This window comes from Acartia tonsa, chromosome 3 (genome assembly GCF_053477335.1).
Source record: "Acartia tonsa isolate MP-2025a chromosome 3, ASM5347733v1, whole genome shotgun sequence".
In the NCBI taxonomy this organism is placed as follows: domain Eukaryota; kingdom Metazoa; phylum Arthropoda; class Copepoda; order Calanoida; family Acartiidae; genus Acartia; species Acartia tonsa.
This window is the reverse complement of record NC_137262.1, coordinates 4,804,330-4,817,386: the sequence shown is the minus strand read 5'-3', so window position 1 is coordinate 4,817,386 and position 13,057 is coordinate 4,804,330. Positions and strand designations below refer to the sequence as shown.

Genomic DNA, 13,057 nt, shown 5'->3' with positions numbered 1-13,057 from the left:
GATTTTTAGAATTACCATAAATCTTAAATTGAATAATTGGGGTTGAAACTTACAAAGTATTTAAAGGGGGGGAGGGGGTGATTATGAGGAAAAGGGTATTGATTTAAAATCCATAGAAGGTGTTAAGGGGAGAGGTCCTGTTTCTTGGTAAGTTTTGCAAAAGTATCAACATCTATCCAACCATAATGCTTTAGAAAGCAAGAGTTATTTTTGGTCTAAGTAGATATTTTACTATTGTATCTAATATTTTTTTTATTTTTTTCTTGCAATTATAGATCTTAAAATCTCTCTTTTTATATCAGACAGCCAGAGCTGTGGGAGGTATTGGACAGGTGCATGCTGAAAACGGAGATGTCATTGTTGAAAACCAACAGAAACTTCTGCAAAGGGGCATTACAGGTACTGCCAGAAGAGGTATACCTCGAAAAGCAGAATTCTATTGATCCAGCTGACACACATACAAACAAACAAGATGGAAGGACAGACAGACATACTCATAAACATACTGACAGATTTATTCATGGACATAATGACAGATAAAGTGACAGACATACTGAGATACATACCGATGGACAAACTGACAGACATATTGACAGACAAACTTACTTACTGACAGACGGACAGACTGACAGACTGACGTCTCTTTAGTTGTATTATGAATTTTACAAATTTTTACTTCAGGACCTGAGGGACATCCCCTATCTCGACCCGAGGAGGTTGAAGAAGAAGCTACACAAAGAGCATGTCTTATTGTAAGTAACTTTTAGTAGCTAGGTTACTTTATAATTCACTTTGTCTGTCCGTCCGTCAGTCTGTCCCTCTGTCCACAATGCTATGGGTGAAATGGGAATTTAACGGATGATTTAAAAAAATATTCTATGTACCAATTAACAGAGCATATAATACGTAATTTACTTTGACAGCCGTTCTGTTGGTTATGTTACCAAAATATAAATATTCAAAAATATAAAGAAAATATGTCAAAGATTTCATGATCTTGTTCTTGACAATTATGACACTGAATATAAAAATATATTAGTGTTGGGAGGGATAAACAACCCATTCCCCCAACCCCTGAACGTTCTAGGGGTTACTTATATTAATTATTTTATTTTGGCTTTTATAAGTATTTTATAATATTATTCATTATACTACTTTTAAATAAAATAATTAAAAACTTTAAATATTTTTTGTGTTTAGGCCGCCCAGACCAAATGCCCTCTGTATATTGTTCATGTTATGAGCAAATCTGCTGCTAATGTTATCATGAATAAGAGAAAGGTAGTTTTCCTGAAAAATATCTTAGGCTTTACCTTCATTATGCTTGTCTAGCCCTAAACCCCCACCCTTATTTTATAAATAAATTTAAAAAGGAGGGAAATTTATTTTCTCTACGCTTAGCCCCTGCGGGAAACCGAAACCCTGCGTGGTAAACAGGTACTTTAAAATAACCTAAACTGACGAATAAACACCTTCCCCATATTTTTAATTTATTTAAAAAATAGGTAGAGGGCTGGTTAGCATTTTACTTAACAAGGAATTTTCTGAAACCAGCTTTAATTAAAAAAATTCTTTTAATAAATTTTTCTTAATTATAAATCTGTTTATGATATTAGTTATTAAAAAAATTATCAACATTTCTTTCCTAACCATAGTAGGTATATTTTCAATTATTTATTATTATGTTGTAGCAAGATGGAACTATTATCTTTGGAGAGCCCATAGCAGCAAGCCTGGCCACAGATGGCAGCCATTACTATATATTTAATTATCTATCTATTTTAGCAAGATGGAACTATTATCTTTGGAGAGCCCATAGCAGCAAGCCTGGCCACAGATGGGAGCCATTACTACCACACCTGTTGGAAGCACGCAGCTGCCTATGTACTCTCCCCACCTCTCAGAGAAGATAAAACCACACCAAATTACCTCCTCGAGGTAATGTTATATAAAAGTCTGTCTTTACCGAAGAATAACACTAAATAAAAGCATATTATAAAACCAGAGAAGGTTTACAACAATTTTGGGGGAGGATATCTCAACTATCCCAAGAGAATTCACCTCTGGAAAAAATGCCCCCTGTCAATTTTTTTTACTAAAATACTAACAGAAACTATTCATAAATCTTAATCAGTTAGTTCAAACTAGCAACGTCCAAACATTTTAATTAATAATTTTAATATAAAGAGGGGGAAATTTTGTTAAACTTTATTGGGGATGTACCATAATTTATTGTCTTATCCCTTAAGATCCCTGGTTTAAGTTCAAATGTATGATTTATACTTATTTAGTTGCTGGCCAGAGGAGATCTAGACTGTACTGGAACTGATAACTGTACTTTTTCATCTGCTCAGAAAGCAAGGGGCATCAATGATTTTACTAAGGTTAGTTCATTCATCAAATTGAATTTTTACATCAATCAAAGTTATTTTTAAAATTTCTTACCCTAGAAATAATGTTGTTCAAGTCTATCATTTCCCTTTAGATTTATAAATGGCCAGGGAAACCACTATTCCATACCTAGGATGTTGTATAGGATTTGAACTATTGGCTAAACAAACTTTTTAATAATTTTGCATTTACTTTATAGACACAGGATTAAAATTTCTACAAAGAATATGTGGGTCAAATCCTATCATTTTTTCTTATGCTAGCCTTTATAAGTAGGTAAGTATAAGAAGGAAACTCAAACTTCTAGACTAGCCTAGGAAATTTTATTGGCTCAACAAACTTTAAATTCCACTGACATAGGCTAATTTTTCGACAATTATGAACCGATTTTTTATTCTAGATTCCTAATGGTGTGAACGGCCTTGAAGACAGAATGAGCGTTATTTGGGAGAAGGGTGTTCAATCAGGTGATAATTTTTTTATATGGAAAATCACGCAACCTTTCTATTTTTTCATATTTGTTTCTGTTGCTTCGCCTATAAGCTCTTAGTGGAGGGAAAAGAAAGCTTTCCTAAAACTAGAACAATTTAGGGCCAGTATTTTAAGATATCTTCAGCCAAAAAAAAAACCTTACCTACTACTTTTAATTATAGGATTGCTAATTATTATCGGAATTATTTAACATAACTAAAGAGAAATAATGTTCGACTGAATTTAGGCATAATACATAATTATTTTGTTGATTTGTGTTTTCTTATTTATTTATTTGCTATAAAAAAAGTATGAAATTGAAACATTAATCAGATCTGCATTTTTAGGAATAATGAGCCCTGAAAGATTTGTGGATGTTACTTCTACAACTGCCGCCAAAATTTTCAATCTTTATCCTAAGAAGGGTAAGTTTTGTCTATCATTAAGTGCTTTATTCATGTCGAAACTACAATTATTAGGAGGTAAATATGATGTTCAATTTCTTTATAGGCATCAAAATTAAAAAAAAAAATATTTATAAAAAATATTATTATTGATTTACTTTATCAATCCTTATATTGAAGTAACGGGATTTCTTTCTGTTTGTCTGTCTGTAATAAAGGATCTTGTTTTCCACTGAACCGATATGGATCTTTCCTTATAATAAAGTTACAGGATGTCTGTGTGTTTGTATGTTTGTACCGAAGGAATGGTAGCTTCTCATAGGTCCCGGGAAGGTTTATATCTATTTTGGAGGCGGGTACCACCATTCTCCCAAGAGAAATCACAAAAAAAATTACGTAGAGACTTCAAAGCAACATAGATGATAATTACATATTTAAAATAAAAAAAACATTTAAAGTGCCACTAGAGGCCTCTAGGGGCGTAGCCGCTAGTTTATGTATAAAGTAATATAAACAAATTGTAAAACTAAATTCAATTAAAGTTTGTAAAAAGTATAAAAAGTAAATGTCATCAAACTCAAGCTCTCCAATACAATTAAAAATACATAATGTAAGGTTTTCGTGACAAAGAAATAATCATGTAATTAACTGTTTTCACCAAAGCGGCTGCGCCCCTAGAATCTAGGGGCCCTAGGTAAGTAAGGTTTTGGAAAGTCTACCCTACACTTTCAATTTTTTTTTGTGTAAGGGTAAAAATCTTATTGGGAAAGTAGGAAGGGCGTACTTGGTTCTCCTAACAGATCCAAGAACAGTTAGGAATTCTAGAAAAAAAAGATCGTGCGGTCAAAGTGTTAGTTATCTGCAATAGTTTGGATGTTAGTGCCATTGTTCAAGCCCTACATTGTTATAAAAGTCCCCAAAGTTATTAATCAGGTTTAATTTTTAATTTTGATTGCCTCTGGTTTTGACACAGATGTAATAGAGAACTAAAGTTATATCAACACAGGACTCACCATTATGTTATATTTCAGGGTTGATAGCTCCTGGTTCTGATGCTGATGTGATTGTGTGGGACCCAGAGAGAACTAGAGTTATATCAGCACAGGACTCACCATCATGTTATATTTCAGGGTTGATAGCTCCTGGTTCTGATGCTGATGTGATTGTGTGGGACCCAGAGAGCACCAGAGTTATATCAGCACAGGACTCACCATCATGTTATATTTCAGGATTGATAGCCCCTGGTTCTGATGCTGATGTGATTGTGTGGGACCCAGAGAGAACTAGAGTTATATCAGCACAGGACTCACCATCATATTATATTTCAGGGTTGATAGCCCCTGGTTCTGATGCTGATGTGATTGTGTGGGACCCAGAGAGAACTAGAGTTATATCAGCACAGGACTCACCATCATGTTATATTTCAGGATTGATAGCCCCTGGTTCTGATGCTGATGTGATTGTGTGGGACTCAGAGAGAACCCGAGTTATATCAGCACAGGACTCACCATCATATTATATTTCAGGATTGATAGCCCCTGGTTCTGATGCTGATGTGATTGTGTGGGACTCAGAGAGAACCCGAGTTATATCAGCACAGGACTCACCATCATATTATATTTCAGGATTGATAGCCCCTGGTTCTGATGCTGATGTGATTGTGTGGGACCCAGAGAGAACTAGAGTTATATCAGCACAGGACTCACCATCATGTTATATTTCAGGATTGATAGCCCCTGGTTCTGATGCTGATGTGATTGTGTGGGACCCAGAGAGAACCATAGTTATATCAGCACAGGACTCACCAACATATTATATTTCAGGATTGATAGCCCCTGGTTCTGATGCTGATGTCATTGTGTGGGACCCAGAGAGAACCCGAGTTATATCAGCACAGGACTCACCATCATATTATATTTCAGGATTGATAGCCCCTGGTTCTGATGCTGATGTGATAGTGTGGGACCCAGAGAGAACTAGAGTTATATCAGCACAGGACTCACCATCATATTATATTTCAGGATTGATAGCCCCTGGTTCTGATGCTGATGTGATAGTGTGGGACCCAGAGAGAACTAGAGTTATATCAGCACAGGACTCACCATTATGTTATATTTCAGGGTTGATAGCCCCTGGTTCTGATGCTGATGTGATTGTGTGGGACTCAGAGAGAACCCGAGTTATATCAGCACAGGACTCACCATCATATTATATTTCAGGGTTGATAGCCCCTGGTTCTGATGCTGATGTGATTGTGTGGGACCCAGAGAGAACTAGAGTTATATCAGCACAGGACTCACCATCATATTATATTTCAGGATTGATAGCCCCTGGTTCTGATGCTGATGTGATTGTGTGGGACCCAGAGAGAACTAGAGTTATATCAGCACAGGACTCACCATCATGTTATATTTCAGGATTGATAGCCCCTGGTTCTGATGCTGATGTGATTGTGTGGGACCCAGAGAGAACTAGAGTTATATCAGCACAGGACTCACCATCATGTTATATTTCAGGGTTGATAGCCCCTGGTTCTGATGCTGATGTGATTGTGTGGGACCCAGAGAGAACCAGAGTTATATCAGCACAGGACTCACCATCATGTTATATTTCAGGGTTGATAGCTCCTGGTTCTGATGCTGATGTGATTGTGTGGGACCCAGAGAGAACTAGAGTTATATCAGCACAGGACTCACCATCATATTATATTTCAGGATTGATAGCCCCTGGTTCTGATGCTGATGTGATTGTGTGGGACTCAGAGAGAACCCGAGTTATATCAGCACAGGACTCACCATCATATTATATTTCAGGATTGATAGCCCCTGGTTCTGATGCTGATGTGATTGTGTGGGACCCAGAGAGAACTAGAGTTATATCAGCACAGGACTCACCATCATGTTATATTTCAGGATTGATAGCCCCTGGTTCTGATGCTGATGTGATTGTGTGGGACCCAGAGAGAACCATAGTTATATCAGCACAGGACTCACCAACATATTATATTTCAGGATTGATAGCCCCTGGTTCTGATGCTGATGTCATTGTGTGGGACCCAGAGAGAACCCGAGTTATATCAGCACAGGACTCACCATCATATTATATTTCAGGATTGATAGCCCCTGGTTCTGATGCTGATGTGATAGTGTGGGACCCAGAGAGAACTAGAGTTATATCAGCACAGGACTCACCATCATATTATATTTCAGGATTGATAGCCCCTGGTTCTGATGCTGATGTGATAGTGTGGGACCCAGAGAGAACTAGAGTTATATCAGCACAGGACTCACCATTATGTTATATTTCAGGGTTGATAGCCCCTGGTTCTGATGCTGATGTGATTGTGTGGGACTCAGAGAGAACCCGAGTTATATCAGCACAGGACTCACCATCATATTATATTTCAGGGTTGATAGCCCCTGGTTCTGATGCTGATGTGATTGTGTGGGACCCAGAGAGAACTAGAGTTATATCAGCACAGGACTCACCATCATATTATATTTCAGGATTGATAGCCCCTGGTTCTGATGCTGATGTGATTGTGTGGGACTCAGAGAGAACCCGAGTTATATCAGCACAGGACTCACCATCATATTATATTTCAGGGTTGATAGCCCCTGGTTCTGATGCTGATGTGATTGTGTGGGACCCAGAGAGAACTAGAGTTATATCAGCACAGGACTCACCATCATATTATATTTCAGGATTGATAGCCCCTGGTTCTGATGCTGATGTGATTGTGTGGGACCCAGAGAGAACTAGAGTTATATCAGCACAGGACTCACCATCATGTTATATTTCAGGATTGATAGCCCCTGGTTCTGATGCTGATGTGATTGTGTGGGACCCAGAGAGAACTAGAGTTATATCAGCACAGGACTCACCATCATGTTATATTTCAGGGTTGATAGCCCCTGGTTCTGATGCTGATGTGATTGTGTGGGACCCAGAGAGAACCAGAGTTATATCAGCACAGGACTCACCATCATGTTATATTTCAGGGTTGATAGCTCCTGGTTCTGATGCTGATGTGATTGTGTGGGACCCAGAGAGAACCCGAGTTATATCAGCACAGGACTCACCATCATGTTATAATTCCTGATTGATAGCCCCTGGTTCTGATGCTGATGTCATTGTGTGGGACCCAGAGAGAACTAGAGTTATATCAGCACAGGACTCACCATCATATTATATTTCAGGATTGATAGCCCCTGGTTCTGATGCTGATGTCATTGTGTGGGACCCAGAGAGAACTAGAGTTATATCAGCACAGGACTCACCATCATGTTATATTTCAGGGTTGATAGCCCCTGGTTCTGATGCTGATGTGATTGTGTGGGACCCAGAGAGAACTAGAGTTATATCGGCCAAGACACATCATCATGCTGTAGATTTCAATATCTTTGAGGGAATGGAGGTAATTAAAAGAAAAGACAACATGGATGATGACATCCATAAAAGCAAAGCTCTGAAACGGTAGGACTTGTATAGTGTCAGAACTGAATTATCAGAATATAAATGAATAAGAGTCAAATCAAAATTGTGAGTAAATTTGTTGAAAAACTTCTTGATACAGTATAATTTTTATAGACACACTTACATTGTTAGGACTTTATTATAGAGTTGCTTTGCTTATAATATTGTACTTAGGAATCAGCATACCAAAAATCAGAACAATCGGATAATTAGATCACATAAATTTTTTTTGTTAAAAAAGTAAAAAATCAACATGTTTAAATAGACGTACGGACATTCTGGTAATGATTATTAGAGTTGCTTTCTAAATCGTACCTAACTACTACAGGAATCACTATGCAAAGTTTGAAATTGATAGGACAATATTAACATGCCTAAATTAACGAAAAAAGCTATCCGTCTTGGACGGACGGACCGACCCTAATTATAGAAAGCTTCGCTTAAAAAAATATGGATGATAACATCCATGAATAGCAAAGCACTAAAAAATCAAGGATTGAAATATAGACACCGTGGCTTTAAGAATAGATAATGAGATGGTATTAAATCATGAATTAATGCATAGAATTTTGATATATATAGTTTTGTTGCAAACTGACAGACCGACGTCTTTTGGTATAAGAAATCTTCACAAAAAATCAGCTGCCAATCTTGGAGATTTGAGGAGATGTTCATATATCTACTACATATCTTTTTTCTTTTTCTCATTTGTTCCTCGCTACTTATTTATGTAGTTATCCTTGTTAAATTCTTGTTTGGTTTCTTTGCACTTAATGCCGATTAAACAGAAATCAAATTTGATATATTTTGATAAAAACAACACTTCCTTGAAGTAACACGATATATTTTTACAGATCAAGTAAAGTATTTGTCTGTTTCCTTCAAAGTGCATATTCGACCATAGAAACACTTCCTTTGGCCCTTATTTGAAAATAAATAGAAAGTAGGGGGGGTAGAAATTTTTTTCGATTATTTGTTTGCTACTCAAGTTTAGGTTATAAGGGTACTGATTAGCCCCGAAGTGTTAGGGCCCCACAGGGTTAGTGTCCGCCGTAGGACACCACGTTCATGGGAAGGGCAGCACTTGAAAGACTATAAAGAGAAAACACCAAAAAATTATACTTTTGACCTTTCTTTCGAAAAAGTACAGCATTTGATTTAATCTAATTTTATTTTTTTAGCAGAAAGGTTTTCATTTTATTACATTTTTAGTTATTCCATTAGTGATTAGAATAATATGATATCATAGTACATAGATGCTAGAGGCGCAGCAACCAATGTTTGTACATTGAACATGTGTACCTAGTTTTGGAGGGATCTTAAGGGATAAGACAATAGATGATAAACTATTCTCTAATTATTCTTCTGTAGATTAAATCATTGGTACAAAAGTTTGGACTTTGCTAGTTTGTATATATCACCGAATCAAGATACAATAAATAGACCCCAATGTTGTAAAACAAACAAAAGATAGAGTGTGTTTTTTTTAATGGGTAACAGCATAATTTCCAGTCCAATGTCCCCTCCCTTCCTGGGCTTGTGTGATGTGGATGAACTGAAAATAGTTGCCGAATGTGTACGCAGTTTCCTGAGTGTTTCCTCATCCTAGCTCAATATTTACTACTAGCTAAAAAAGCTTCAAACTTAAAAAAAAAATCAAAATTTAAAAAATTCAAATTTATAATGTATAAATCGTTTATACATTCAAATTTTGATTTTTTAAAGGGAAGTTTGAAGATTTGTAGCTAGTAGTAAATATTGAGCTAGGATGAGGAAACACCCAGGAAACTGCGTACACATTCGGCAACTATTTTCAGTTCATCGTGATGTGAAATACCTAACCTGCAATACTTGTTCCAAACTTTTATTACAATTTCAACTTCAGGCTAGAAATCAACCTTATTCGACATTCACTCAAAGCCCCAAAAATAATGGACTTAAAAGTGTATTAAACTGTATATAAGACATTTGCGAATATATTGATACCATTAATTTGCCTCTTAGATAGAAAAAAGTATGTTTTTTTAATATTTTTCTCTTGCTACAAATCAAATTTCAAATTTGAGTCACCAAAAATGCTAAACTAATTTTTGCTCTAGAAGAATCAATTTTTGAAGTTAGAAAGTGCTTAATACCTCATTTTAATCGCCTGGCATTGCTTTATAATATACAGGTAATGACTTGGTTTTTTATGGAACAGCTGACTAAAAAATCGAGGTTTTGTGATAAACTCACTTTTGTTGTTGCTCCATAAATGATATTTTTTTCCCCAATTTTTTTGGCTGTAAAGAAGCTTTATATATTCATATAACATCCACCTAAATTTGACTTTTGGTATTTTATTTATAACATCACCAGAGGGAATTGAATTTTGGAAAAAAAATATCAATTTATATTTTACACTGCTATGCATTGTTCTTGTTCTTGTTTCTAAAAAAAATTTATATTATAAAAAAGAGAATTATTTAACGCTTCTATAGGTATGTTTATCATTTTTCTAGGCTTAATATAACTATAATTACACCATTTTAAAGTTAGACATCATAACATATTAACACAATTATTGAATCGGTCTGTATTATTAAGCTGGCAACTCTTAAAACAGCTGCATTTCATTATCCTATTATATAAAGTAGTAATCTTTGTTGTCTTTAGCTTAAGATTTCGACAATTACAGTACCTATTGAGTTCTGTGTTTTATGGATGCTTCCTATAGGACCCTGGATAGTTTTGGAATTTTGAAAATAATATCAATTTATATTTTACACTGCTATGCATTGTTCTTGTTCTTGTTTCTAAAAAATATTTTTATAATTAAAAAGAGAATTATTTAATGCTTCTATAGGTATGTTAATCATTTTTCTAGTCTAAATATAACTATAATTCCAGCATTTTTTAAACATCATTATATTCAAGTTATTGTAATTTTTAAATAAAATATCAATATCAAGAACTATTGGAACAATTTTTACCATGCAAAACAAGGTGTTATAAAGTGTAGGATCCCTCACAATATCTATCTGTCTGTCTATAATGCATTACACATGTAATGCTAATAGATAGGATGCTATAAGAGTGCTCTTATAATGTGAACTTCTCATAATTGAATGGGCTTCCTGAAACCAGAGACCATAAAGTTGGCCTAGTAACTACAAGGGTGAGTGCAGGAGTATCCAGGGGGAGGTGCTTGTAAAAGGGTAATTTTTTTAGGGATGGGGGTAATCACCCCCCTTAATATATTATGGGGGGTATAAACCCAGCCTTTTAAATTTTTTTTAATAGGAGTAAAGAAAATCCTTAAAACTTACAAATCTAGGAATCAAACTAGCACCCCAACCAATAATTGGTTCCATGCCAAATGTAGGAGTGGAAAAACATTGAAGGGACAAATGCATGAGTCCCAAACGTCAGAGTGGAACAAACGCAGGAGTGGGACAAACGTTGGAGTGGACAAACGCAGGATTTTTGGGACAAACGTCGGAGTGGACAAACACAGGAGTCCCAAACTTTTTTTTCAATTTTGAATTTTTGTTTACAAACACAGCCCCCCCTACCTTCGTCCCGTTACTTTTCTTAGTTAGGTTAGGTTAGGATATAGGCTAGGGGGCTGAGCGCTGCAGCCATAGTCATTATTTTGTAGACAGGGGTATAAAAAATTTCAAAATTGTAATATTATTAAAATAGTAGACACTCCTAGGTTTTATTTAAGCAATGTCCACTCCAATGTTTTCCACTCCGACGTTTGTCCACCTTGATGTTTGTCCACTCTGACGTTTGTCCCATTCTTACGTTTGTCCACTCCGATGTTTGGGACTCCTGCATTTGTCCACTCCGATTTTTGGGACTCCTATGTTTGAGGTAGAACCCCAATAAGTAAATCTCAATAAAACTTGATAAAATTATGCAAAATATCAAAGTGTTCAATCCCTGAATTTCAACCATCTATCTTGAACAGGAGCAGAGAAAATCATGAAAACTTGAATTGTAGGAATCGATATAGCCCACCCCAGTTTTTTGGCAAATCCTAATGAAACTTGATGAAAATATGGAGTATTGATAGAGAGAGAGAATATTCAATCCATGAAAATTTAAGCCTTCTATCTTTTATAGAAGCCAAGAAAATCTCGTTTTCCCCTTTCTGTCTCAGACAGACAGACATACCAATGGACAGACATACAGATGAATGGACAGACAATGGACGGACAAATATTTTGAATTATAGAGTAGCTTCACTACTAAAAAACTAAATAGGATAATTGTTGTACACAAATTGATTTCAGTATGTTTTAAATGAGCTTACATAATCAAGGACGTCCAAGCTTTTTGATTTGGGGGGGAAGGGGGGAGGGAAATTTGGGCATCCCCATGTTTATTTTGTGGGGTAATCTTTATATAAAAAAGGCAAGGACGTCAAAGCTTTTTATATTTTTTTTTTGGGGGGGGGGGGAGAGGGGAAGATTAAAAATTAAAAATTTAAAAATTATGGGGTTGCCCCAAATTAATTAATAACCCTTAACCCCCTAACCCCCCCCCCTCCCCCACTGGGACATCCCTTTACATAAAGTAATGATTATAAAGTTGCTAAGTACCTTACTGCTACAAAAATCATCTTCCAACATTTAAGATTAATTCTAAAACGCCTGAATTAACAATAAGAGCTAACCATGCACAGTGCCTTCGAAGGTGCTTTGACTTAAGTGTCAGAACCTAAATTGGGACATAGTGCATTTCATTACCCTAGGTTAGGTAACTTCATTTCACTTTTCAAAAAAATCTAAAATGCAGCGGTTTTTGAGAAAATTAGATTTAAAAATTTCTAGTTAAATTTTCACCCACTAGGAGTTACCGCATAATCATGACAAGAAAATTAAAGATTATTTATTTAATATTTTGAACAACTTTGCTTTTATAAAGTCAGTCATAAAACCTCCCTATATATGATTTATTTAAGGCTGAATTTCTGTGACCTTAGCAAAGCAATTGATAAAAATAGCCATTAATTACATCACTTCAGGAGTGGTTTTATGAAGAAATTTATTAGAGCAAACTTGTTCAAAATTAAAAATAAATAATCTTTGCTTTTCTTGTTATGATTATACGGTAACTCCTAGTGGGTGAAAATTGAACTTGAAATTTTCAAATTTAATTTTCTCAAAAACCGCTGCATTTTAGATTTTATTGAAAAGTGAAATAAAGTTACCTAACCTAGAGTAATGAAATGCACTATGTCCCAATTTAGGTTCTGACACTAAAGTCAAAGCACCTTAGAAGGCACTGTGCATGGTGTGGATATACACATCCTAATTGTAAAAATG

General features: G+C 35.6%; 1 protein-coding gene across 2 annotated transcripts in view; it reads left to right on the top strand.

Annotated features, from left to right (window-relative positions):
* The window catches only part of CRMP (Collapsin Response Mediator Protein), a 33,192-nt gene that overhangs the window by 11,377 nt on the left and 8,758 nt on the right, over positions 1 to 13,057 (top strand). For both annotated transcript variants that reach the window (XM_080152375.1, XM_080152376.1), the window contains 8 exons: positions 303 to 399; positions 682 to 752; positions 1,201 to 1,281; positions 1,786 to 1,938; positions 2,292 to 2,384; positions 2,792 to 2,858; positions 3,210 to 3,287; positions 7,565 to 7,683. In XM_080152375.1, coding sequence (XP_080008501.1) covers positions 303 to 399; positions 682 to 752; positions 1,201 to 1,281; positions 1,786 to 1,938; positions 2,292 to 2,384; positions 2,792 to 2,858; positions 3,210 to 3,287; positions 7,565 to 7,683 — 759 coding nt within the window. The remainder of the gene's footprint in view (positions 1 to 302; positions 400 to 681; positions 753 to 1,200; positions 1,282 to 1,785; positions 1,939 to 2,291; positions 2,385 to 2,791; positions 2,859 to 3,209; positions 3,288 to 7,564; positions 7,684 to 13,057) is intronic.